The 27,236-nt window shown below is 39.1% G+C and overlaps 1 protein-coding gene across 9 annotated transcripts in view; it reads right to left on the bottom strand.

The window, feature by feature from the left end:
- TRIQK (triple QxxK/R motif containing) overlaps nt 1–27,236 on the bottom strand; it is a 116,145-nt gene that overhangs the window by 30,249 nt on the left and 58,660 nt on the right. For 4 of the 9 annotated variants that reach the window (XM_019973964.2, XM_019973961.2, XM_070802914.1 and 1 more), the window contains one exon: nt 23,323–23,404. In XM_019973964.2, the coding sequence (XP_019829523.1) occupies nt 23,323–23,383 (61 nt within the window). In that variant the 5' untranslated portion in view covers nt 23,384–23,404. Of the gene's footprint in view, nt 1–23,322; nt 23,405–26,257; nt 26,352–27,236 lie in introns of all 9 variants that reach the window. The other 5 variants (XM_070802917.1, XM_070802919.1, XM_070802920.1 and 2 more) reach the window with 3 other exon arrangements.

Genomic DNA, 27,236 nt, shown 5'->3' with positions numbered 1-27,236 from the left:
GTGTATATATTGCAGAAAAATTCTTGTTCCTGTGAACCAAAGAGCAGACATGTCTGAAATTATTTATAGAAACCTTATAATATCATTCATAGAGAAAAAACTGAGAATCATGCAATTGTCAAAACCAAGAGAATAGGCTGGAAAATATTGGTATAGGCAGATGATGGATTATTATAAGGCATAGAAAATTAATGGACCATATCACCATTTAGCAATAAGAATAAAACTCAAAAATATGATATTCAATAAGAGCAAGTTTTATGACAATATATACAGCATGATTTCATTTATATAAGTTCATAAACAAAAAATACATTGTTTAACATGTACCTAGGTGGAAATTTCATAAATGAAATTAACACAAAATCAAGATAGTGGTTCTCTCTCACCAATACAGTGGCATAGAGGGTGTTGCAATTGGGAAAGTGCATAAAGAAGTATATATCTTATATTTAACCTAGATAATGGATACATGGCTGCTTACGTAGTTGTCAAGCTTTTTCATCTACATGCATATTTTATGCATGGAGAGAATGTGAAAAGGTGCTAAGACATGGTACAATAAAAGTTCTCTGGTAGATTGCTGTGCAAGTTCTTCTACCTCTTAGAACTTATGACATAGCATAGTCAGTGGAGCCTTAAGTGCATCTAACTAACTGAGACATAGAAATAAGCCTTTAGCATGTCCCAGTAAAAAAGAAGTGGCAGCCTCTAGGGTTTTGAAATAATTCCATACACCCTTCAACAGGAAACAACTGCTATGAAACAAAGCCTGGATTGCTACCAAGCTCTGATGAAGACTAACTATCTGATTATGAGACTCAGGGACCATCTGGCCTGAGCTACCAGTCATGAATTGGGAGTCATCTCATCCAACAAATCATAAAGTTGTGTACCATTTTAGTAGTTTACAAAATGTATGTGGATGGTTCTTTAAAACATGCTGCACAATGGAAGTAAACCGCTGTTTTGGAGGCGGCCCTAAAACACTGTCTATGAGGGAAACCCTCCCAGCGGCCAAAGTCTAAGTAGTACATTTTGTTGTATGGCTTACCTAGAAAGAGAGGTAACCTAAGATAATACATATTATTTTTTCCTGAATTGGAAACTGAGCCTTCCGTTTAATCAGTTTGGATTCTTCACGCCTATGAGTAAACAGTAAAATGGAGATTCGCAGTGTTGGGTGGGGTAAATTAATTATTATAATAATGTTTGCTATTAAGGAAAAAATGATTTGTTAATACACAATGAGGACTAAAAGAAATATGGAAAGCTGTGAAGGAACTCCTGGGTTAATTCCATGTATTGCTATGACCAATGGTAAATTGTAATGAAATAACTATACAGTCAACTGTAATCTTGGGCTTTTCAGGTGTCACTAGTTTTAAAGAACCCGCCGGCTAATGCAGGAGACTTAAGAGACACAGGATTAATCCCTGGGTTGGGAAGATCCCCTGGAAGAGGCCATGGCAACCACTCCATTATTCTTGCCTGGAGAATCCCATGGAGAGAGGAGCCTGGTGGGCTACAGTCCACAGGGTTGCAAAGAGTCGAACACTACTGAAGCAACTTAGGATGCATTCTTTTTTTTTTTTTTCTTTTTTCTTTTAAATTTAAATTTATTTATTTTAATTGGAGGCTACTTTACAATATTGTATTGGTTTTGCCACACATCAACACCAGGGCTTCCCTGATGGCTCAGATGGTAAAGCATCTGCCTGCAATGCAGGAGACCCAGGGAGTTAGATCCCTGGGTCGGGAAGATACCCTGGAGAAAGAAATGGCAACCCACTCCAGTACTCTTGCCTGGGAAATCCCATGGATGGAGGAGCCTGGCAGGCTACAGTCCATGGGGCCGCATTGAGTTGGATATGACTGAGCGACTTCAGTTTCAGTTTTTTGTTTCCGCACAACTGTAATCTAGAGATGATTTAAAGCATACAGGAGGATGTGCATAAGTTATTCACAAATACAGCGGACCCTTGAACAATGCAGGGGTTGGGGCACTGACTCTCTGCACAGTCAAAAATATAGTAACAACTTTATTGTCAGCCTTCTGGTCCCACATCCATGGATTCACCCAACTCAGGATCCTGTAGTACTCTACTATATATTTATTGGGGAAAAAAAAAATTCATATAAGTGGACCTGAGCAGTTCAAACCCATGATGCCCAACGGTCAACTGTATTTTGCCATTTTATTTCTATAAGGGACTTGAGTATCCATGGGGGTTCTAGAACCAATCTCCCATGGATAGCAAGGCCAACTATCTGTCTTTACAACAAGAAAAATCACTTAGAACCTTCAGGAATGAAGATTTATCTTTCTCACTGAAGGCAAAGTGCTCATCAAATTAAGAAGCTTGCTAAAATAGAAAGATCTAGAATGAATATTTGAGAATGGAGATCATAAATTAAAACCACGATGACCAGCTACAAGACTGACAATAATAACCTGAACCTATAATTCCTTGCTTACTCCTCTCCTAAAGTGTAATGCCTATCCTCTCTACACAACCAATTTCTAGGGAAAAACAAAAACAGCATTATAAACATTTAAATATTTCTTTCTCACAAGAAAGATAAAAGTCTAAATATAACTCAAGATCCTAGACTTGGAAAGCAACAGCCCCTGGTTTGGCTGGAAAATATCTGGGTAGCTTTTGAGAATCTTCTTAGATATTCTTAGGATTATTTCATGATAAGGAACAGAAAGTCAAATTGAAATAACATGAAAATGAGAGAGAGAAAGAAATAGAGGAGAGAGAGAGAGTATAATTGATTACTGTTGTTTCCAGGAGATAAAAGAAGAAGAGTTTATTTCTTGTTTCAGTCTGGAGTCATGGATATCTCCAGCCCTGACTCACACTCTTACAAAACTAAGAGCAAGGTGGAAAGGATATTTTTCCTTGGGATCATTTTAATAATTTGTATGCTCCAAAAGGTTGTCTCACAAGTTACTTCCAATGATGGAAAACTAAGATTCATTCAATAATATGTGTACAGTTCCCAATTCAAGCAACTTTAACAAAGCAAACTACTCTGTCTCTGACTTCTGCTGTTAAATACAAACTGAAAACTTATACTTGAAAACTCAGCATGTATAATCACCAGAATATCCTGCTTCAAGTCTTAAATAGGGATCACAAGTATCAACTAAAAGCAAAATAATAACTAAAAAAGAAAACATTTATACCAAAGATATTTGAATTATGTATGCCTGAATTTTTTATAGCAAATATGATGCCATACATTCTTATAATTTTTATTTATGTGTACTTTGCAAACAATCTGTGTAATATCTGTTTTTTAAACAGAATACTTTCAGAAGTCATTTTCATTTATAATCTCTAATCAGTAGGCGCTATGTATGTTAAAAGTTCCTTTCTTATTCCATATAATTAAAATATATTTAACTTTAGCATGAGCACTGTTTTTGTAAAGAATCATAAGAACATATATTTAATAAAGATCATAAATATTTTGGTACCTCAATATTATCATTTACCATTCCTCATATTATATTAATTTAGGAAAGAACAGAGTAATCAATATGTTCTATTTAATTCAACATAAAAAGTTACATTTATGCCGTGAATTATTTTACACTTAAAGCAATAGTCAGTGTTAACTATGCCATAGTTTTACAGTCTCTTCAGTTTAATAAAAGAATAGATTAACCGCTTTTTGCTTTTTGATTCCTTCGTTTTGCCTAGAAACAAGACTGCATCTTTGCCCTGTGTTGATACTGCTGTCTAAGCTCATTATCATGTGAATATCCGGTTATTGTTTTATAACTGTTCATTTTTCAGAAGCCCACTGATTTTTTCCTTTCTTAGAACAGTAGACTTTACACTAGCCCCACTCATTATCATCGTGTGGCAGTACTGCTCTTCCTCTGCCTTTGCTGCTTTAAAAATTAATGCACTGTTATTTTCTGAATACTGCATAAGCTGCTTATGAGTACATTATGCTATCAAGCAAGCACATGCAGAAAAGCTTCCTAAACTGTTATTCTTTCAATGAAAATACAGCTGGTTCTGCTTCAAAGGCACATCTTTTCACCTGCAAATGGACTTGCTCCTACACTTATTCCTCAATTCATTGTCTTTTATTTGTGTCTGGAAATCTTTAATTGCCTTTAATTAGAAAAAAGTAAATTCAGTGCTTTAATCTTGCAAATACATTCAATCATAATTCTGTCTGGGATGAATACCAAGTTCTATTCACTGTCTGATCTCTATAACAAAGATATATAATTTATTGTCCATTTATATAGACCACACCAATTAAGATACAATAGAAAAGCAAAGAGATAAGAGTCAAAATATTTGAAAAGAAAAATTTGCAATCTAAATTTAATTACTCAAATGAATTATTAGAAGACGAGTTATTTACAGCATGCCAAAATTACTGACAAATAATAAAAGTTGCTAATCAACAATACTTTTATATTTCTTTCAACATTTTTAAATAATTTCTCATCAACTGCTTCAAATCCCTTCTCCCTTCCTTAAAAAAGCAAAAAGCTATTTGGAATCTAATTTTTTTCATATTATCAAAATTATACATAGAAGAACATTACAATTTGACATAGAGTCATTTTCCAACTACTATATGAACACAATTTTTAGTTATTATATTATAAATTACAAATAACTGTAGAAAATTCTTTGCAAAAGCAAGGGTCAAGAGTCTTATGAAAGTCTATAGCAAGTTCCAATAGCTAGGCCAGTAAACAAAACATCTGCATTTTGATAGCTGTAAGATTTATAAACTCACAAATTACATGATCACAAGCAAAATAACATTATAATTTTAATCAGTCAGTTGATAAAAGAAAATTATTACAAAAACCAGAAACACAATAAAACACAGATCTAATAGAGTCTCATCAGCACTGTATACCTTTATACTTAGCTAGTCTTATAAAATGATGCCATATATTTACCTAAAGAAAAAAAAAGAGGTATTATCTATAAAAATAATATTTGAAAAAGTATTTTTCATAAAATTATTGAGGGCTATACAGAGGAAACTAGTGAGTTCATCCTCAAAAACAAAAATCTCAGGAAAACTTTTGCAATTATATTACAGAGGCAACTCAAACAATGATGATTTTTCAAATTTTGGACAAAATAAAGGGATGTTAATTCTACATTGCAAGGACATACCATTATTTAATGGCATTAGTACTAAAAAACAAGCATTTCACTTTGGACTCCTACAAATATAATGCAGTAAGTTGCTTATATAAATAAACTTCCTAGAAAATGCATTAAAAATACTAACCAAGCAACAATTTATATACATATGTGTAAGGGAGCAAAATTTACCACCCCAAACGTCTTTTTGGCATGCAGATCATTTGAGTTGAAAACAATCAAGGCCCAAAAACACTCAGGAAGAAACTTGTACCTTCTCCTACTTAAAAAATTTAGATAGAAGATGTGCTCTAAGAATAGAGCTATCACTAGAGATATCTGCAAAATATATTGGGCAGTGTAGTGTGGTGGGAGAAACTCAGTAGTGCCTAAAGATCAGAGTGAACTCTTGTGTTCCATTATCTCTGCCTGTCTGACTGCTTAGTCACTCAGTCATGTATGATTCTTTGCGACCCCATGGACTGTAGCCCACCAGGCTCCTCTGTCCATAGGATTCTCCAGGCAAGAATACTGGAGTGGGTTGCCATTCTCTTCTGCAGTGGATCTTCCTGACCCAGGGATCAAACCTAGGTCTTCTGAATCTCAGGCAGACTCTGTCTTCTGAGCCATGGAAGCCCCCATTATCTCTGTAGGACCCAGAAAACATTTGTTTACCAAACATTTGCTTTCCATCCAATGTGAATTGCCTTCCATCCAATGTGAATTGCCTTCCTCTCCTCTGAAATCCCAAACCACCACCCCAAAGTCCTTCTTTATTTTTAGCTGAAGATGGTATTCAAGGTGAGGGTTTCAGCCATGTGGGTGAGTTAATTTTTCCCAGGCCTCTCCCATGTAAATGTGTTACTAAACTTGTGTTTGATATTTGTCCTGTTAATCTATCTCATGTACAATATTATGAACCTCCATCCATAGTTATTCAGGTACTCTGTCTATGGATATAATCCCTTGAATCTATTTGTCACTTCCACTGTATGAGATTTGATTTAGGTCATACCTCAATGGCTTAATGGTTTTCTCTGCTGCTGGTGCTGCTAAGTCACTTCAGTCATGTCCGACTCTGTGCAAGCCCATAGATGGCAGCTCACCAGGCTCCTCCATCCCTGAGATTCTCCAGGCAATACTGGAGTGGGTTGCCATTTCGTTCTCCAGTGCATGAAAGTGAAAAGTGAAAGTGAAGTCGCTCAGTCCTGTCTGACTCTTTCACGACCCCATGGACTGGGGCCCACCAGGCTCCTCCGTCCATGGGATTTTCCAGGCAAGAGTACTGGAGTGGGGTGCCATCGCCTTCTCCAAATGGTTTTCCCTACTTTCTTCATTTTAAGTCTGAATTTGGCAATAAGGAGTTCATGATCTGAGCCACAGTCAGCTTCTGGTCTTGTTTTTGCTGACTATATTCATTGGACCTGAAGGTGAAAGTGAAAGTTTCTCAGTCGTGTTCGACTCTTTGGTACCCCATGGACTATATAGTCTATGGAATTCTCCAGGCCAGAGTACTGGAGAGGGTAATCTTTCCCTTCTCCAGGGGATCTTCCCAACCTAGGGATCGAACCGAGGTCTCACACATTGCAGTTGGATTCTTTACCAGCTGAGCCACAAGGGAAGCCCTGCACCTGAAGGTGGAGAAGCTCTATAATCAATCTGATTTTGGTATTGACCATCTGTAGAGCTGTCTCTCATGTTGTTGGAAGAGGGTGTTTGCTATGGTCAGTGCATTCTCTTAGCAAAACTTGGTTAGCCTTTGTCCTGATTCATTTTGTACTCCAAGGCCAAACTTGCCTGTTACTCCAGGTATCTCCTGACTTTCTACTTTTTCATTCCAGTTCCCTGTTGAAAAGGACATCTTTTTTGGTGTTAGTTCTAGTAGATCTTGTAGGTTCTTCATAGAACCATTCAGTTTCAGCTTCTTCAGCATTAGTGGTTGGGGCATAGACTTGGATTACTATAATATAGAATGGTTTGTCTTGGAAACGAACAGAGATCATTCTGTTGTTTTGAGAATGCACCCAAGTACTCTATTTCGGACTCTTTTGCTGACTGTGAGGGCTAATCCATTTCTTCTAAGGGATTCTTGCCCACAGTAGTATATGTAATGATCATCTGAATTAAATTTGCCCATTCCTGTCCATTTTAGTTCACTGATTCCTAAGATGTTGATGCTCACTTTTGCCTTCTCCTATTTGAATACTTCCAATTTACGTTGACTCATGGACCTAACATTCCAGGCTCCAATGAAATATTGTTCTTTACAGCATCAGACTTTACTTTCACTACCAGATACATCCACAACTGGGTGTTGTTTCCACTGGGCTCAGCCTTTTCATTTCTTTGGAGCTATGTTTCTGCTCTTCTTCAGTAGCATATTGGGCACCTATGGACCTGGGAAGTTCATCTTTCAGTGTCATATCTTTGCCTTTTCTTACTGTTCATGGGGCACTCAAGGCAGGAACGCTGAAGTCGTTTGCCATTCCCATCTCCCATGTACCACGTTTTGTCAGAACTCTCCACCATGACTCTTCCGTCTTGAGTAGCCCTACATGGCATGGCTCACAGTTTCATTGAGTCAGACAAGGCTATGATCTATGTCATCAGTTTGGTTAGTTTTCTGTGATTGTGGTTTTCATTCTGTCTGTCCTCTGATGGATAAGGATAAGAGGACTGGCTGTGGGAAGAACTGGGTCTTGCTCTGGTGGGCAAGGCCATGCTCAGTAAGTCTTTAATCCAATCTTCTGCTGATGGGTGGGGCTGAGTTCCCTCCCTGTAGTTTGCCTGAGTCCAAACTATGGTAGGGGTAATGGAGACCTCCTCCAAAAGGACTTATGCCAGGACGCTGCACCTTCCGGGACTGCTGCTACCAGTGTCCCTGACCCTGCAGCAGGCCACTGCTGACCCACGCCTCTGCTGGAGACTCCTGGCACAGTCCTTTGTGGGATCCCTGCTCCTTTCTCCTGGGTCCCAGTGCACACAGGTTTTGTTTTTGCCTCCAAAAGTCTCTGTTTCCCCAGTCCTGTGGAAGTTCCATAATCATATCCCACTGACCTTCAAAGTCAAATTCCCTGGGGCGGGGGGGGGGGGGGGGGGGGTTTGGTTCTCAGTCTCTTTGCTGGATTCCCAGGTTGGGAAATCTGTTGTGGGCCCTAGAACTTTCACAACAGTGCAAGAACTTTTTTGGTATAATTGTTCTCCAGGTCATGGGTCACCTGCTCAGTGACTCTATAATGGGGCTAATGACAACCTCCTTCAAGAGGACATATGCCCCACACCACACCTCTGAGGATGGTGCTGCCAGAGCCCCCATAGCCTCTGCAGGCCACTGCTGACCCATGGCTCCACAGGAGACACTCAGACACCCAAAGGCAGGTCTGGCTCAGTCTCTTGTGGAGGTCACTGCTCATTTCCCTAGGTCTTGGTGCACATGAGGTTTTACTTGTGCCCTCCAAGCATCTCTGGTGGGTACGAAGTTTGATTTTATACTCAGTTGCACCCTTCCTACCATCTTCTTGTTGCTTCTCCTTTGCCTTTGCATGTAAGGTTTCTTTTTTTTTGGTGGGATTCAACATTTTCCTGTGGGTGATTGTGAGTTAGAAATTGCTAGGCAGTCTGGTTCCAAATAGGAAAAGGAGTACGTCAAGGCTGTATATTGTCACCCTGCTTATTTAACTTATATGCAGAGTACATCATGAGAAATGCTGGGCTGGAAGAAACACAAGCTGGAATCAAGATTGCCAGGACAAATATCAATAACCTCAGATATGCAGATGACACCACCCTTATGGCAGAGTGAAGAGGAACTCAAAAGCCTCTTGATGAAAGTGAAAGTGGAGAGTGAAAAAGTTGGCTTAAAGCTCAACATTCAGAAAACGAAGATCATGGCATCTGGTCCCATTACTTCATGGGAGATAGATGGGGAAACAGTGGAAACAGTGTCAGACTTTATTTTTGGGGGCTCCAAAATCACTGCAGATGGTGACTGCAGCCATGAAATTAACAGACGCTTACTCCTTGGAAGGAAAGTTATGACCAACCTAGATAGCATATTCAAAAGCAGAGACATTACTTTGCCAACAAAGGTTCGTCTAGTCAAGGCTATGGTTTTTCCAGTGGTCATGTAAGGATGTGAGAGTTGGACTGTGAAGAAGGCTGAGCACCGAAGAATTGATGCTTTTGAACTGTGGTGTTGGAGAAGACTCTTGAGAGTCCCTTGGACTGCAAGGAGATCCAACCAGTCCATCCTAAAGGAGATCGGTCCTGGGATTTCTTTGGAAGGAATGCTGCTAAAGCTGAAACTCCAGTACTTTGGCCACCTCATGTGAAGAGTTGACTCATTGGAAAAGACTCTGATGCTGGGAGGGATTGGGGGCAGGAGGAGAAGGGGACGACAGAGGATGAGATGGCTGGATGGCATCACTGACTCGATGGACGTGAGTCTGAGTGAACTCCAGGAGTTGGTGATGGACAGGGAGGCCTGGCGTGCTGTGATTCCTGGGGTCACAAAGAGTCGGACACGCCTGAGCGACTGAACTGAACTGAACTGAGGCAGTCAGTGTAGAACTCTGAGACCTAGGTCTTGTTTTACTATATCCTTTGTCCTGAGTTCCTGGAATGTGTCCTCAGTCAGATAAATTATCAGCACTCAGATCCAGGGAAGGGGAGTAATTAACTTATGTTCCATATGCCTGAGGGAAAAACAACTGGTGACCATAAATCTTAAACTCATACATCTGGTCCATTATAAAATGGCCAGGGGATGACTTAATCCAAGGATCAAGAGAAGATATAAGGATGTAAAGCTAAGCATCTTGACCTTTAAACTGATTGGATAGAAATAACATGATTTAAGAAGAGGAGCCAACCAAAAATGTACAGATTAATACTGGTAAAGATACAAAACTGCTGTAATCCCTACCTTTTGGGTGACTCTGTACCCACTCTCAGTGTCTTTGCTGGGAGCTCTGTACTTTCCTTCTCTCTAAAAATCCTATTCACTAGCTACCATGAGTGTTTGCACATTTGTGAATTCCATTCTTTGGCTCCACAAACAAGAACTCAGAATTCCCATTTCAGCTGTTTAGCAGCTAGTTTTGATCTAGGTGTTCTCCCAGAAGAAGAGAAGCACACATCCTTCTCTGCCATCTTGAAAACCAAGTTCCAAAGATTATCAAGGACAGATAAGGATGCTTTCCTAAGTGATCAATGCAAAGAAATAGAGGTAAATAATAGAATGGGAAAGACTAGAGATGTCCAAGAAAATTAAAGACACCAAAGTAAAATTTCATGCAAAGATGGGCACAATGAAGGACAGAAGTGATACAGACCTAAGAGAAGCAGAAAATATTAAAAAGAGGTGGCAAAAACACACAGAAGAACTATACAAAAAAGATCTTAATGACCTGGATAACCATGATGGTGTGATCACTCATCTAGAGCCAGACATCCTAGAATGCGAAGTCAAGTGGGCCTTAGGAAGCATCTCTAAGAACAAAGCTAGTGGAGGTGATGGAATTCCAGCTGAGCTATTTCAAATCCTAAAAGATGATGCTATGAAAGTGCTGCACTCAATATGCCAGCAAATTTGGAAAACTCAGCAAGTGGACACAGGACTGCAAAAAGGTCAGTTTTCATTACAATCCCAAAGAAGAGCAATGCAAAAGAATGTTCAAACTACCACACAATAGCACTCATCTTAAATGTTAGTAAGGTAATGCTTAAAATCCTTCGAGCTAGGCTTCAACAGTATGTGAAACAAGAATTTTAAGATGTTCAAGTTGGATTTAGAAAAGGCAGAGGAACCAGAGATCAAACTGCCAATATCTGTTGAATCAAATAAAAAGCAAGGGAATTTAAGAAAAACATCTACTTCTGACTCATTGACTGTGCTAAAGCCTCTGACTGTGTGGATCATAACAAACTGGAAAATTCATAAAGAGATGGGAATACCAGACCACCTTACGACCTCCTGAGAAACCTGTATGAAGGTCAAGAAGCAACAGTTAGAACCAGACATGGAACAATAGACTATTTCAAAATTGGCAAAGGAGTATGTCAAGGCTGTATATCATCACCCTGCTTATTTAACTTCTTTTTTTTTAATTTTATTTTATTTTTAAACTTTACAATATTGTATTGGTTCTGCCATGTATCGAAATGAATCTGCCACAGGCATACATGTGTTCCCCATCCTGAACCCTCCTCCCTGCCCATACCATCCCTCTGGGTCATTCCAGTGCACCAGCCCCAAGCATCCAGTGTCGTGCATCAAACCTGGACTGGCGACTCGTTTCATATATGATATTATACATATTTCAATGCTATTCTCCCAAATCATCTCACCCTCTCCCTCTCCCACAGAGTCCAAAAGACTGTTCTATACATCAGTGTCTCTTTTGCTGTCTCGTACACAGGGTTATTGTTACCATCTTTCTAAATTCCATATATATGTGTTAGTATACTGTATTGGTGTTTTTCTTTCTGGCTTACTTCACTCTGTATAATAGGCTCCAGTTTCATCCACCTCATTAGAACTGATTAAAATGTATGCTTTTTAATGGCTGAGTAATACTCCATTGTGTATATGTACCACAGCTTATTTAACTTCTATGCTGGGGAAGATGAAGCACAAGCAAGAATCAATATTGCTGGGAGAAATATCAATAACCTCAGATATGCAGATGACATCAGTCTTATGGCAGAAAGCAAAGAGGAACTAAAGAGCCTCTTGATGAAAGTGAAAGAGGAGAGTGAACAAGCTGGCTTAAAACTCAACATTCAAAAAACTAAGATCATGGCATCCACCACTTCCTGGCAAATAGATGGGGAAACAATAGAAACAGTGACAGACTTTATTTTCTTGGGCTCCAAAATCACTGTAAATGGTGCCTGAAGCCATGAAATTGAAAGATGCTTTGCTCCCTGGAAGAAAAGCTTGACAAACCTAGACAGCATATTAAAAAGCAGAGATATCACTTTGCTGACAAAGGTCCGTCTAGTCAAGGCTATGGTTTTTCCAGTGGTCATGTATGGATGTGAGAATTGGACTATAATGAAAGCTGAGCACCAAAGAATTGATGTATTGAACTGTGATGTTGGAAAAAAACTCTTAAGAGTCCCTTGGACTGTAAGGAGATCCAACCAGTCAATCCTAAAGGAAATCAGTCCTGAATATTCATTGGAAGAACTGATGCTGGGGGGAGGAGCCAAGATGGCGGAGGAGTAGGACGGGGAGAACACTTTCTCCCCCACAAATTCATCAAAAGAGCATTTAAACGTCGAGTAAATTCCACAAAACAACTTCTGAATGCCGGCAGAGGACATCAGGCACCCAGAAAAGCAACCCAACTCTTCGAAAGGAGGTAGGAAAAAATATTAAAGACAAAAAAAAGAGACAAAAGAGGGAGGGATGGAGTTCCGTCCCGGGAAGGGAATCTTAAAAAGAGAGAAGTTTCCAAACACCAGGAAACCTTCTCACTGCCGAATCTGTGCCAAGCTTTGGAAGCACAGAGGGCAACATAACAGGGAGAAAAAATAAATAAACAATTAAAACTCGCAGATTGCGAGCTCTATGGTAACTCCCCCAGCGGAGAAGCAGCACAGACGCCTGCATCCGCCATTACCAAGCGGGGGCTGGGCAGAGAGGCGCGGCGCGGGCTGCATCGCTGAGAGTAAGAATCTGGCCTGAATACCCTGAGCGCTCTCTGAGCGAAATAATTTGGGCTAGCAAACCAGACTGTGGGATATCTACCACGCGAAAAGCCAGCCCTAACCAAAGACCGCCAGGCCCGCGCACGGAACAAAGGACTGAACAGAGATAGCCGGCTGCAGACCTTCCCCCTCCGGTGACAGGCAGCCAGAGCTGGAAGGGGGCAATCGCAGCCCCAGAGAGACATTATCTATAAAACTGTAAGCAGGCTTCTTTGCTAACTAAAACTTCTTGGGGGTCTGGATGGTCAACATCTGCCTGAGAAGGTGCGCCGGTTTTACACCCAAATAACCGAGTGGCGGGGAGGCGATAAGTCGCAGCATTGGCGCTCGCCAAACACCTCATCACCTGAGCTGCTCGGACCTGGGAAGAGCACAAAATGCAGGCCCAACTGAGTCTGCGCCTCTGAGGACTACCCGAGTGCCTGAACCTGAGCGGCTTGGACCTGGGAGGTGCATGCAACCCAGGGCCGGCCTCGGATTGTTCCTGGCGGAACAACCTAGAGCCCGAACAGTGTGGGCAGGGTGGCTACACGCGCCGTGAGCAGGGGCAGACCCAGGGTGGCTGAGGCACTGCGAGCCCACGCCAGTGTTATTTGTTTGCGGCATCCCTCCCTCCCTCCCCACAGCGCGACTGAACAAGTAAGCCTAAAAAAAAAAAAAAAGTGTCCTCTACCATCCCCTTTGTGTCAGGGCGGAAACCAGATACTGAAGAGACTAGCAAACAGAAGAAGATATAACAGAGGGAAACGCCTTGGAAGCTACAGGCAATAGATCAAAACCCTATGGTTACTACGGACTACATAGGAAGGGGCCTATAGATCTTGAGAAATATAAGTCTGACCAAGGAACTAGCCAAAAATGAACTGAACCCACAACACCCACAACAAAACCAAGAAAGTCCTAGATATATTTTTATTATTTTTACGATCATTCTTTCTTTTTTTTTTTTAATTAAAAAAAAAAATTTAAGTCCTCTATTGTTCCTTTAATTTTCACTTTTATAACCTATTACTTTGCAAAAAAAAAAAAAAGACCCTCTTTTCTTCTTCAGCAAACTTCATATATATATATTTTGTAATTTTTTGACCTTTTTTTTTTTTTTTTCTTCTTTTTTTTAACATTGTATTTTTGAAATTCCAAACTCTACTCTAGATTTTTAATTTTCGCTTTTTGGTATATGTTATCAATTTTGTACCTATAGTTTTTTTTATATAATTTCTGTGACTTTTTTTTTTCTTCTTCTTCTCTGTTTCTTTCTCTTCTTCTTTTATATAACATTGTATATCTGAAATTCCAAACTCTACTCTAGATTTTTAATTTATGCTTTTTGGTATTTGATATCAATTTTGTACCTGTATTTTCTTTATAATTTTTGTAACATTGTTTGTTTTTGTTTGTTTGTTTTCTCTCTTTATTTTTCTTCTTCTTTTTTTTTTAACATTGTATTTTTGAAATTCCAAACTCTACTCTAGATTTTTAATTTTTGCTTTTTGGTATTAGTTATCAATTTTGTACCTGTACTTTCTTTATAATTTTCACAACCTTGTTTTTGTTTGTTCGTTTTTTCTCTCTTTCTTTTCCTTCTTCTTTTCTTTAACATCGTATTTTTGAAATTCCAAACTCTACTCTAGATTTTTAATTTTTGCTTTTATGTATTTGTTACCAATTTTGTACCTTTAAGAACCCAATCTTCAGGACCCATTTTTCACTAGGGAGCGAGATTACTGGCTTGACTGCTCTCTCTCCCTTTGGACTCTCCTTTTTCTCCACCAGGTCGCCTGTGTCTCCTCCCTAATCCCTCTCTACTCTACCCAACTCTGTGAATTTCTGTGTGTTCCAGACGGTGGAGAACACTTAGGGAACTGATTACTGGCTGGATCTGTCTCCCTCCTTTTCATTCCCCCCTTTTATCCTTCTGGCCACCTCTGTCACCTTCCTCCTTCTTCTCTTCTCTGTATAACTCCGTGAACATCTCTGAGTGGTCCAGTTGTGGAGTGCACATAAGGAAGTGACTACTGGCTAGCCCACTCTCTCCACTATTGATTCACCTCATCTCATTTGGGTCACCTCTAACTCCCTCCTCCCTCTTCTCTTCTCCATGTAACCCTGTGAACCTCTCTGAGTGACCCTCACCGTAGAGAAAGTTTTCATCTTTAATGTAGATGTTTTATCCATGGTGCTGTATAGAAGGAGAAGTTTTGAAACTACTGTAAAAATAAGACCGATAACCGGAAGCAGGAGACTTAAGTCCAAACCCTGACTCCAGGGAACTCCTGACTCCAAGGAACATTAATTGACAGGAGCTCATCAAATGCCTCCATACCGACACTGAAACCAAGCACTACACAAGGGCCAATAAGTTCCAGGGCAAGACATACCAAGCAAATTCTCCAGCAACAAAGGAACACAGCCCTGAGCTTCAAGATACAGGCTGCCCAAAGTCACCCCAAAACTATAGACATCTCATAAGTCATTACTGGACATTTCATTGCACTCCAGAGAGAAGAAATACAGCTCCACCCACCACAACACCGACACAAGCTTCCCTAACCAGGAAACCTTGACAAGCCACCTGTACAAAGCCACACACAGTGAGGAAACGCCACAATAAAGAGAACTCCACAAACTGCCAGAATACAGAAAGGACACCCCAAACTCAGCAATTTAAACAAGATGAAGAGACAGAGGAATACTCAGCAGATAAAGGAACAGGATAAATGCCCACCAAACCAAACCAAAGAGGAAGAGATAGGGAATCTACCTGATAAAGAATTCCAAATAATGATAGTGAAATTGATCCAAAATCTTGAAACTAAAATGGAATCACAGACAAATAGCCTGGAGACAAGGATTGAGAAGATGCAAGAAAGGTTTAACAAGGACCTAGAAGAAATAAAAAAGAGTCAATATATAATGAATAATGCAATAAATGAAATTAAAAACACTCTGGAGGCAACAAATAGTAGAATAACAGAGGCAGAAGATAGGATTCGTGAATTAGAAGATAGAATGGTAGAAATAAATGAATCAGAGAGGATAAACGAAAAACAAATTAAAAGAAATGAGGACAATCTCAGAGACCTCCAGGACAATATCAAACACTACAACATTCGAATCATAGGGGTTCCAGAAGAAGAAGACAAAAAGAAAGACCATGAGAAAATACTTGAGGAGATAATAGTGGAAAACTTCCCTAAAATTGGGAAGGAAATAATCACCCAAGTCCAAGAAACCCAGAGAGTCCCAAACAGGATAAACCCAAGGAGAAACACCCCAAGACACATATTAATCAAATTAACAAAGATCAAACACAAAGAACAAATATTAAAAGCAGCAAGGGAAAAACAACAAATAACACACAAGGGAATTCCCATAAGGATAACAGCTGATCTTTCAATAGAAACTCTTCAAGCCAGGAGGGAATGGCAAGACATACTTAAAATGATGAAAGAAAATAACCTACAGCCCAGATTATTGTACCCAGCAAGGATCTCATTCAAGTATGAAGGAGAAATCAAAAGCTTTTCAGACAAGCAAAAGCTGAGAGATTTCTGCACCACCAAACCAGCTCTCCAACAAATACTTAAGGATATTCTCTAGACAGGAAACACAAAAACAGTGTATAAACTCGAACCCAAAACAATAAAGTAAATGGCAACGGGATCGTACTTATCAGTAATTACCTTAAACGTAAATGGGTTGAATGCCCCAACCAAAAGACAAAGACTGGCTGAATGGATACAAAAACAAGACCCCTACATATGTCGTCTACAAGAGACCCACCTCAAAACAGGGGACACATACAGACTGAAAGTGAAGGGCTGGAAAAAGATTTTCCATGCAAATAGGGACCAAAAGAAAGCAGGAGTAGCAATACTCATATCAGATAAAATAGACTTTAAAACAAAGGCTGTGAAAAGAGACAAAGAAGGTCACTACATAATGATCAAAGGATCAATCCAAGAAGAAGATATAACAATTATAAATATATATGCACCCAACACGGGAGCACCACAGTACGTAAGACAAATGCTAACAAGTATGAAAGGAGAAATTAACAATAACACAATAATAGTGGGAGACTTTAATACCCCACTTACACCTATGGATAGATCAACTAAACAGAAAATTAACAAGGAAACACAAACTTTAAACAATACAATAGACCAGTTAGACCTAATTGATATCTATAGGACATTTCATCCCAAAACAATGAATTTCACCTTTTTCTCAAGTGCACATGGAACCTTCTCCAGGATAGATCACATCCTGGGCCATAAAGCTAGCCTTGGTAAATTCAAAAAAACAGAAATCATTCCAAGCATTTTTTCTGACCACAATGCAGTAAGATTAGATCTCAATTACAGGAGAAAAACTATTAAAAATTCCAATATATGGAGGCTGAACAACATGCTGCTGAATAACCAACAAATCACAGAAGAAATCAAAAAAGAAATCAAAATTTGCATAGAAACGAATGAAAATGAAAACACAACAACCCAAAACCTGTGGGACACAGTAAAAGCAGTCCTAAGGGGAAAGTTCATAGCAATACAGGCACACCTCAAGAAACAAGAAAAAAGTCAAATAAATAACCTAACTCTACACCTAAAGCAACTAGAAAAGGAAGAAATGAAGAACCCCAGGGTTAGTAGAAGGAAAGAAATCTTAAAAATTAGAGCAGAAATAAATGCAAAAGAAACAAAAGAGACCATAGCAAAAATCAACAAAACCAAAAGCTGGTTCTTTGAAAGGATAAATAAAATTGACAAACCATTAGCCAGACTCATCAAGAAACAAAGGGAGAAAAATCAAATCAACAAAATTAGAAACGAAAATGGAGAGATCACAACAGACAACACAGAAATACAAAGGATCATAAGAGACTACTATCAACAATTATATGCCAATAAAATGGACAACGTGGAAGAAATGGACAAATTCTTAGAAAAGTACAACTTTCCAAAACTCGACCAGGAAGAAATAGAAAATCTTAACAGACCCATCACAAGCACGGAAATTGAAACTGTAATCAAAAATCTTCCAGCAAACAAAAGCCCCGGTCCAGACAGCTTCACAGCTGAATTCTACCAAAAATTTAGAGAAGAGCTAACACCTATCCTGCTCAAACTCTTCCAGAAAATTGCAGAGGAAGGTAAACTTCCAAACTCATTCTATGAGGCCACCACCACCCTAATACCAAAACCTGACAAAGATCCCACAAAAAAAGAAAAATACAGGCCAATATCACTGATGAACATAGATGCAAAAATCCTTAACAAAATTCTAGCAATCAGAATCCAACAACACATTAAAAAGATCATACACCATGATCAAGTGGGCTTTATCCCAGGGATGCAAGGGTTCTTCAATATCCGCAAATCAATCAATGTAATACACCACATTAACAAATTGAAAAATAAAAACCATATGATTATCTCAATAGATGCAGAGAAAGCCTTTGACAAAATTCAACATCCATTTGCAGGAATAGAAGGAACATACCTCAACATAATAAAAGCTATATATGACAAACCCACAGCAAACATTATCCTCAATGGTGAAAAATTGAAAGCATTTCCTCTAAAGTCAGGAACAAGACAAGGGTGCCCACTTTCACCATTACTATTCAACATAGTTTTGGAAGTTTTGGCCACAGCAATCAGAGCAGAAAAAGAAATAAAAGAAATCCAAATTGGAAAAGAAGAAGTAAAACTCTCACTATTTGCAGATGACATGATCCTCTACATAGAAAACCCTAAAGATTCCACCAGAAAATTACTATAAATAATCAATGACTATAGTAAAGTTGCAGGATATAAAATCAACACACAGAAATCCCTTGCATTCCTATACACTAATAATGAGAAAACAGAAAGAGAAATTAAGGAAACAATTCCATTCACCATTGCAACGGAAAGAATAAAATACTTAGGAATATATCTACCTAAAGAAACTAAAGACCTATATATAGAAAACTATAAAACACTGGTGAACGAAATCAAAGAGGACACTAATAGATGGAGAAAGATACCATGTTCATGGATTGGAAGAATCAATATAGTGAAAATGAGTATACTACCCAAAGCAATTTATAGATTCAATGCAATCCCTATCAAGCTACCAACAGTATTCTTCACAGAGCTAGAACAAATAATTTCACAATTTGTATGGAAATACAAAAAACCTCGAATAGCCAAAGCGATCTTGAAAAAGAAGAATGGAACTGGAGGAATCAACCTACCTGATTTCAGGCTCTACAACAAAGCCACAGTTATCAAGACAGTATGGTACTGGCACAAAGACAGAAATATAGATCAATGGAATAAAATAGAAAGCCCAGAGATAAATCCACGCACATATGGACACCTTATCTTTGACAAAGGAGGCAAGAATATACAATGGATTAAAGACAATCTCTTTAACAAGTGGTGCTGGGAAATCTGGTCAACCACTTGTAAAAGAATGAAACTAGAACACTTTCTAACACCATACACAAAAGTAAACTCAAAATGGATTAAAGATCTAAACGTAAGACCAGAAACTCCTAGAGGAGAACATAGGCAAAACACTCTCTGACATACATCACAGCAGGATCCTCTATGACCCACCTCCCAGAATATTGGAAATAAAATCAAAAATAAACAAGTGGGACCTAATTAACCTTAAAAGCTTCTGCACATCAAAGGAAACTATTAGCAAGGTGAAAAGACAGCCTTCAGAATGGGAGAAAATAATAGCAAATGAAGCAACTGACAAACAACTAATCTCAAGAATATACAAGCAACTCCTACAGCTCAACTCCAGAAAAATAAACGACCCAATCAAAAAATGGGCCAAAGAACTAAATAGACATTTCTCCAAAGAAGACATACAGATGGCTAACAAACACATGAAAAGATGCTCAACATCACTCATTATCAGAGAAATGCAAATCAAAACCACTATGAGGTACGATTTCACACCAGTCAGAATGGCTGCCATCCAAAAGTCTACAAATAATAAATGCTGGAGAGGGTGTGGAGAAAAGGGAACCCTCTTACACTGTTGGTGGGAATGCAAACTAGTACAGCCACTATGGAGAACAATGTGGAGATTCCTTAAAAAACTGGAAATAGAACTGCCTTATGATCCAGCAATCCCACTGCTGGGCATACACACTGAGGAAACCAGAAGGTAAAGAGACACGTGTACCCCAATGTTCATCGCAGCACTGTTTATAATAGCCAGGACATGGAAGCAACCTAGATGTCCATCAGCAGATGAATGGATAAGAAAGCAGTGGTACATATACACAATGGAGTATTACTCAGCCATTAAAAAGAATACATTTGAATCAGTTCTAATGAGGTGGATGAAACTGGAGCCTATTATACAGAGTGAAGTAAGCCAGAAGGAAAAACATAAATACAGTATAATAATGCATATATATGGAATTTAGAAAGATGGTAACAATAACCCTGTGTACGAGACAGCAAAAGAGACACTGATGTATAGAACAGTCTTATGGACTCTGTGGGAGAGGGAGAGGGTGGGAAGATTTGGGAGAATGACATTGAAACATGTAAAATATCATGTAAGAAACGAGTTGCCAGTCCAGGTTCGATGCACGATACTGGATGCTTGGGGCTAGTGCACTGGGACGACCCAGAGGGATGGTATGGGGAGGGAGGAGGGAGGAGGGTTCAGGATGGGGAACACATGTATACCTGTGGTGGATTCATTTCGATATTTGCCAAAACTAATACAATTATGTAAAGTTTAAAAATAAAATAAAAATTAAAAAAAAAAAAAAAGAACTGATGCTGAAGCTGAAGCTCCAATACTTTGGCCACCTGATGCAAAGAGCTGACTCATTAGAGAAGATCTGATTCTCAGTAAGACTGAAGACAGGAGGAGAAAGGGCTGACAGAGGATGAGATGGTTGGATGGCATCACCAACTCAATGGACATGAGTATGAGCAAGCTCTGGGAGATGGTGAACGACAGGGAAATCTGGCATGCTGCAGTCCATGGAATCACAAAGAGTCGGACAGGACCAAGTGATTGAATAACAGTAATGCATAACAGAATCCTCAGAATAATTTAGTATAAGAAGAGGAATGAGACCTTACAATTATGTTACTTTCTCTGTCTTATTTTTTCTTTGCTCTTACACATATGAATATAACTAAATCAAAGGAAAATATGCAATGATTATAGAACAGAATACTTTAGAGATTTTTAGTATGTTTACTTTTAAAAATGGATTATGAGATATAATTCAGTTTCAATAAAAATCCTAGCAGATGCTTTATTTTTTCTATTATCAATGATGACAGAAATCAGAACAGTGGTTGCATATGGGAGGGTGGGATAGAGACATTGGAACTATTTGAGAGGATAGAAATGTTCTGCATTTTGATTGGCATATATGGTTACATGGATATATACACTTGTCAAAATTCTAACAATTGCTTAAGAGTTGGATATGAATTGTTCCCAAATATGTTCATTCTTTATTCATGTGGTTTCGCACATCCCATTTGATCAAACTTCAACCTGGTAAGTCAGTCCTTCTCTTTAAATACATAAATAATATAACACTCCACACTATTATTGATACAGCATCCCATAAGTGAAGGGAGGATATAAAAAATCAAATATAAAATTTCTCTCAAGAGATAATATAGCCAGAATTTTTTTTATTTTTCAGTTATCAATTAGATGAATGAGATCTTTTCATAAGACTTTTGATTGTATGTTTTATTTTAATATATGCAATACAATTCCATTGACAGAGGAACCTGGCAGGCTAGAGTCCATGGGGCTGCAGATTGGACATGACTTGGTGACTAACCCATGGTCACACACAGCAATAATAACAATGATCACATATTATACAGTAAAAGGCATCTCCAAAGCAGTAAGTCGCTTCAGTCATGTTCGACTTTTTGCAGCCCTATGGGTTGTAGCCCACTAGGCTCCTCTGTCCATGGGTTTCTCTAGGCAAGAATACTGAAGTGCGTTGCCATGCCCTCTTCCAGGGGATCTTCCTGACCCAGGGATCAAATCTGCATCTCTTAAATCTTCTGAATTGGCAAGCAGGGTCTTTACCACTACTGCCACCTGGAAATCCCTTTTAACGTATAGTCGTTTGTTTTTATTTATGTATTTAGAGTTCCATTTATATGAATTGGCTTCTCATATTTTCTGCCCATTTTACCATTGGGTTTCCAGATTATTTTATTTATTTATAGTAGGACTTTATTTAGGGCTTCCCAGGTGGTGTTAGTGGTAAAGAACCCACATGCCAATGCAGGATACATAAGACAGGTGGGTTCACTCCGAGTCGGGAAGATCTGGAGAAGGGCATGACAACGCACTCTAGTATTCTTGTCTAGAGAACCTCATGAAGCTTGGCAGGCTATGGTCCACAGGGTTGCAAAGAGTTGGACACGACTGAAGCAACTTAGCGTACACACATGCAGGGTTTCATCTTTCGACAGGTAAATTTTTAATTAGTTATAAATTTTAAATATTTTCCCTTTGTCTGCATCTTCTTTGTTTTGCAGAAATATCTTTTCCTTTAGGAGTATACTTTATGTATCATATTTATAAAAGAGGTATATAGTCTTTTGGTATCAATTACTTCTACTTATTTTCTGACTTGCAACTTCTTTGTTTATCTGTTAGTTATTTAGAAGAGTTTTTTAAACTAATTATTATTGTAATTACTTTCTAATTTCCAAAGGGATGGGAACAGGTGAGAACAGGAAGGAACATGTAAGAAGAGAGGGTGATGGGGGGCGTAGAAGTTAACTTTTTTACTTTTAACCGATTTCTAATTTACTACACTGTTCAAAGTTTTAGTTGTAGGATATTGCTTCTATAAAGTTGAGGAGACTTGATTGTGACCTAGTATGTAGGTAATTTTTTGTAAATACTCCATGCATTATTGAAAAGATTGGGTAGGAAATCCTGCACTTAGAGCACAGTCTCAATCAGAGAAGATTCCTTTTATCTTTCTATGCTGATGACTGGACTTCTCTCTAGTTCACCATTTTACTAAGGTTAAATTTTAATGGAGAATTTTGAGGCTATCACATTATTGCCACCAAGAGTCATCAACAGAACTGAAAGATTTCATAAGGATAACAAGAAATAAACATGATAATATTAAAATTACTGACTATATACAAGCACACAGCCTTAAGAATAAAAATAGAAGTATTTTTGCTTTTACCAAGTCAATAAAAATTGTAAGAGCTTCAAAAAATCCTAAGTACAAAAATGTATTTCTTTATAGATAAATAAGGCTGCGCTTATTTTTGTTCTTTAAAACCTCTGTGCATTCCCTTGTTACTCATATTCTGTGCATCATATGTATGAGGAAAAAGTTATTTTGTTAATATCGCACACAACTGCTTTTTTTTCTTCATCTTAATTCATAAGAATGTATCAAAGGGGATTCATTGCTTACCAATTTGCTTTCTGTACTGATCAACAGGAAGTTTTATAGTGGAGGCATCTTTTCTGCCCATCTTTGATCTCCAAGATGCCTGCTGCAAAAGAAAAAAAATAATTATGATGAAGTCCTAAAAAAATCAAAAGGACTGTCTAAAAGCTACAGGAATAATTCATTTCATAAAATTTGCTTTTAAAGCAATGGATAAAAATTCATTTGACTCATTCCCATTCAGTTCAGTTCAGTTGCTCAGTTGTGTCTGAATCTTTGCGACCCCATGGACTGCAGCACACCAGGCTTCCCTGTCCTTCACCATCTCCTGGAACTTGTTCAAACTCATGTCCATTGAGTCCGTGATGTCATCCAACCATCTCATCCTCTGTCGCCCCCTTCTCCTCCTGCCTTCAATCTTTCCCATCAGCATCAGGGTCTTTTCCAATAAGTCAGCTCTTCTCATCAGATGGCCAAAGTACAGGAACTTCAGCTTCAGCATCAGTCCTTCCAATGAATATTCAGGATTGATTTCCTTTAGGATTGACTGGTTTTATCTCCCTGCAGTCCAGGGGATTCTCAGGAGTCTTGTCCAATACCACAGTTTGAAAGCATCAATTCTTCAGCGCTCAGCCTTCTTTATGGTCCAATCTCACTCACATCCATACATGACTACTGGAAAAACCATAGCTTTGACTAGACGGACAAATCAGCAAAGTGATGTCTCTGTTTTTTAATATACTGTCTAGGCTTGTCATAGCTTGCTTCCAAGGAGCAAGCATCTTTTAATTTCATGGCTGCAGTCACCATCTGCAGTGACTTTGGAGCCCAAGAAAATAAAGTCTGTAACTGTTCCCAAAATTATTTCCATTGAGTGAATGAAAGTCGCTCAGTTGTGTCCAACTCTTTGCAACCCCATGGACTGTAGTCTACTAGGCTCCTCTGTCCATGGAATTTGCCAGGGCAGTACACTGGAGTGGGTAACCATTCCCTTCTCCAGGGGATCTTCCCAGCCCAGGGATCAAATACAGGTCTCCCATATTGCAGGCAGATTCTTCACCGTCTGAGCCAACAGGGAAGTATGTTATTCCCATTAGATTTTGGAAAAAAATATAAAATTACTTCAAATAAATTATCAAAAAATATAAAAATTACAAAATTATTTCAAATACAATTGCTGGTAATTAAATTTCCCAAATGTTTTTCTTGGCAACATTCATTTTATCAAATACTATCAAGGCTCAATTAAACCACCCTGTTATAGAGCTGAATATGGTATTTAAGTTGAGAGTTTCAGTCATTTTGATGAGCTACTCTGTTTTCCTGGGTCTCCCATGTATGCGTGCTATAAACTTTTGTTTGAGTGTCACCTGTCAGTCTGTCTTATATTAATTCTTAGACCAGCAAGAAGAGCCTGTAAGGGTAGAAGAAAATTTTTTCCTCTTGTATACTACATTATATGCACTGTTTGATTTAATCCATAACATATCTTTCAAATCCTATTCTTGTTATTGAATTTAAATATTGTAGCACAGAATGTGGGAGAAGGCAATGGCACCCCACTCCAGTACTCTTGCCTGGAAAATCCCATGGACGGAGGAGCCTGGTAGGCTGCAGTCCATGGGGTCGCTAAGAGTCAGACACGACTGAGCGACTTCACTTTCACTTTTCACTGTCATGCATTGGAGGAGGAAATGGCAACCCACTCCAGCGTTCTTGCCCGGAGAATCCCAGGGATGGCGGGGCCTGGTGGGCTGCCGTCTATGGGGTCGCACAGAATGGAACACGACTGAAGCGACTTAGCAGTAGCAGCACAGAATGCAACCTACCAACCAAAATCCATATTCTCCGTTTCTTCCTGGCACTATATTTCCTAGCTTCAAGTCAAACATTTCACTGAATTATTGCCAGTAGAATATGAACGGAAGTGATGTGTGCCACTCCAGACCTGCACACTAAAAAAATCTCCCTGTGTTCTTTTTCCCCTTCCAGTTGGCTAGAAGGGAAACAATCCCCCGACAAACCCTAGGATATATTTGTAAGGACACAGAATCCTGATCTGCTTGGGATGGAGGAGGGTATTATCTCACTTACGTACTACTACTGTCGACTGAAAAAATGCATAATCTACAAATTGAGAGTAAAGACAGCGTACCTAATAGCTCTAAGAGACTGCTCCAAAAAGGCAAATCGGGGATCCAGGATAAGGAGAAGTTTTTTTTGTGACAAAAGACCAAGTTGGAACATAACATGATTATTGTTAATAAAAGAGAACCAGACGTGTCAAGTTTAAGAAATTTAGCACTTGTCTATGTAGGGGAAGATGCAGGAGCCCGGGTTCACTGAAATCACTCCTTTGTTACGCACTTCAGCCATCTGGGGCCAGCACCCTGTGCTTTCTCATCCCCAGCTTCCTCAGGTACACCATCAGGGGTGGCTGCTGTGGTTGCCTGCGAGGTGGGCTTGGCCAGCCCATTTGCCTCCATCCTGAGTTCCCTCAGGGCTCACCATCCTGCGGCTGTAATGTAATGACTTGATGGCTGCAATATCCTTTGTTCACTGATAGGGCAGGCAACATTTTAGTTCTCACCCTCATTGTACTCTACTGAAAAAGAAATGAAATTCTACTGTGACCAAATCATGTACATTGGTGGGGTCTATTATAGACGTTAGCGTTCCCCAGAGTGGGGCCTGGAAGGTGTCCCTCACTGCTTCCAGGAAGGAGCTGCAGGATAAAGATGAAGTCAGGCAAGAACTAGCCAGTTAACAAGCAAAACCACGAGGGATTAGAGGGCCCAGTAATTTGGGAACAAGTGTGGAAAAGGCGACTTCTAAATACCAAATAGCAGAAAAAAAAAAAAAATTAATGAGATCTTGAAGAAAAAAGTGCTCATTAAGACCTCTCAGTTTTAAAATGGAGGAGGGGATCAAGAGCAGATCAAGAATGTTCCTTTCTCACCTGAAGCTATTGTTCCAGATCACCTGGAGGCAGCCACTATAGAGAGACATAGGAGGTCTGATGTTTATAGAGAAAGCAGACTTGAGAACCATGTCTAGGAAAGAAATTGAGGTGTGATTACTGGCAGGTGGAACTAAAAGGAAATGGTAAAAATGTTACTAAACTCTGAGGGAATTGTATTTACAGGGAAACCAGAAACTTTGTTTAAAAACATCTGTGAATGAAAACCAATCAATCCTTGGCCCTCTAAACTTAAACCAACAGAGTGTTGCCATAAGAAGACAAACTGTGGATATGTAACGCACTTCATAGGTGACCCGGAAGAGGAGTCATCCAGAAGGCAGAGAAGGGAATTTCTCCAAAAAGACCATAATTAGAGGCTAAGCAAGAAACTCCTACTGTCACTATAATGGGCCTTCTCAGTGGTCTCCTGTACAACATGGATCCATGATCCCACTGTGTTTCCCATCTTGCCTCTAAATGGGAACAATTATCGGAGATATGAAGCAGTTGTCCTTTGCTTCACTATTATTTATTAGAAGCCAGGTGAGGCTGGGAATAGTAGGTAAATTTCATTATCTGTAAACCTCAAGGAACCACTGATTGTGTACTGGCTTGAGAACCATGACTTTGGAGATGGAGAACTTTAGGATTTCCCTACTGGGCAGGCAGGAAAAAGGATGCACATGGCTAACTCATGATCAGAAATATGGAATTTAGGGAAAGCTATTTACTAAATTGCATGTTCTCCTTTTTTTCTTTCCTGGTCACACTCAATTACATATTTCAGCTTCCTGTGGGCATGTGACTGAGTTTCAGTTAATGGAATATAAATAAATTAATCTCCTGGAGAAGGGAATGGCTACTCATGCCAGTATTCTTGCCCAGAAAATTCCATGGACAGAAGAGTCTGGCAGGCTACAGTCCATGAGGTTGCAGAGTTGGACATGACTGAGTGACTAACACATGGTCACACAGA

The sequence above is a fragment of the Bos indicus genome, chromosome 14 (genome assembly GCF_029378745.1).
Source record: "Bos indicus isolate NIAB-ARS_2022 breed Sahiwal x Tharparkar chromosome 14, NIAB-ARS_B.indTharparkar_mat_pri_1.0, whole genome shotgun sequence".
Taxonomy (NCBI): Eukaryota; Metazoa; Chordata; class Mammalia; order Artiodactyla; family Bovidae; genus Bos; species Bos indicus.
This window is presented reverse-complemented; position numbering and strand designations above follow the sequence as displayed.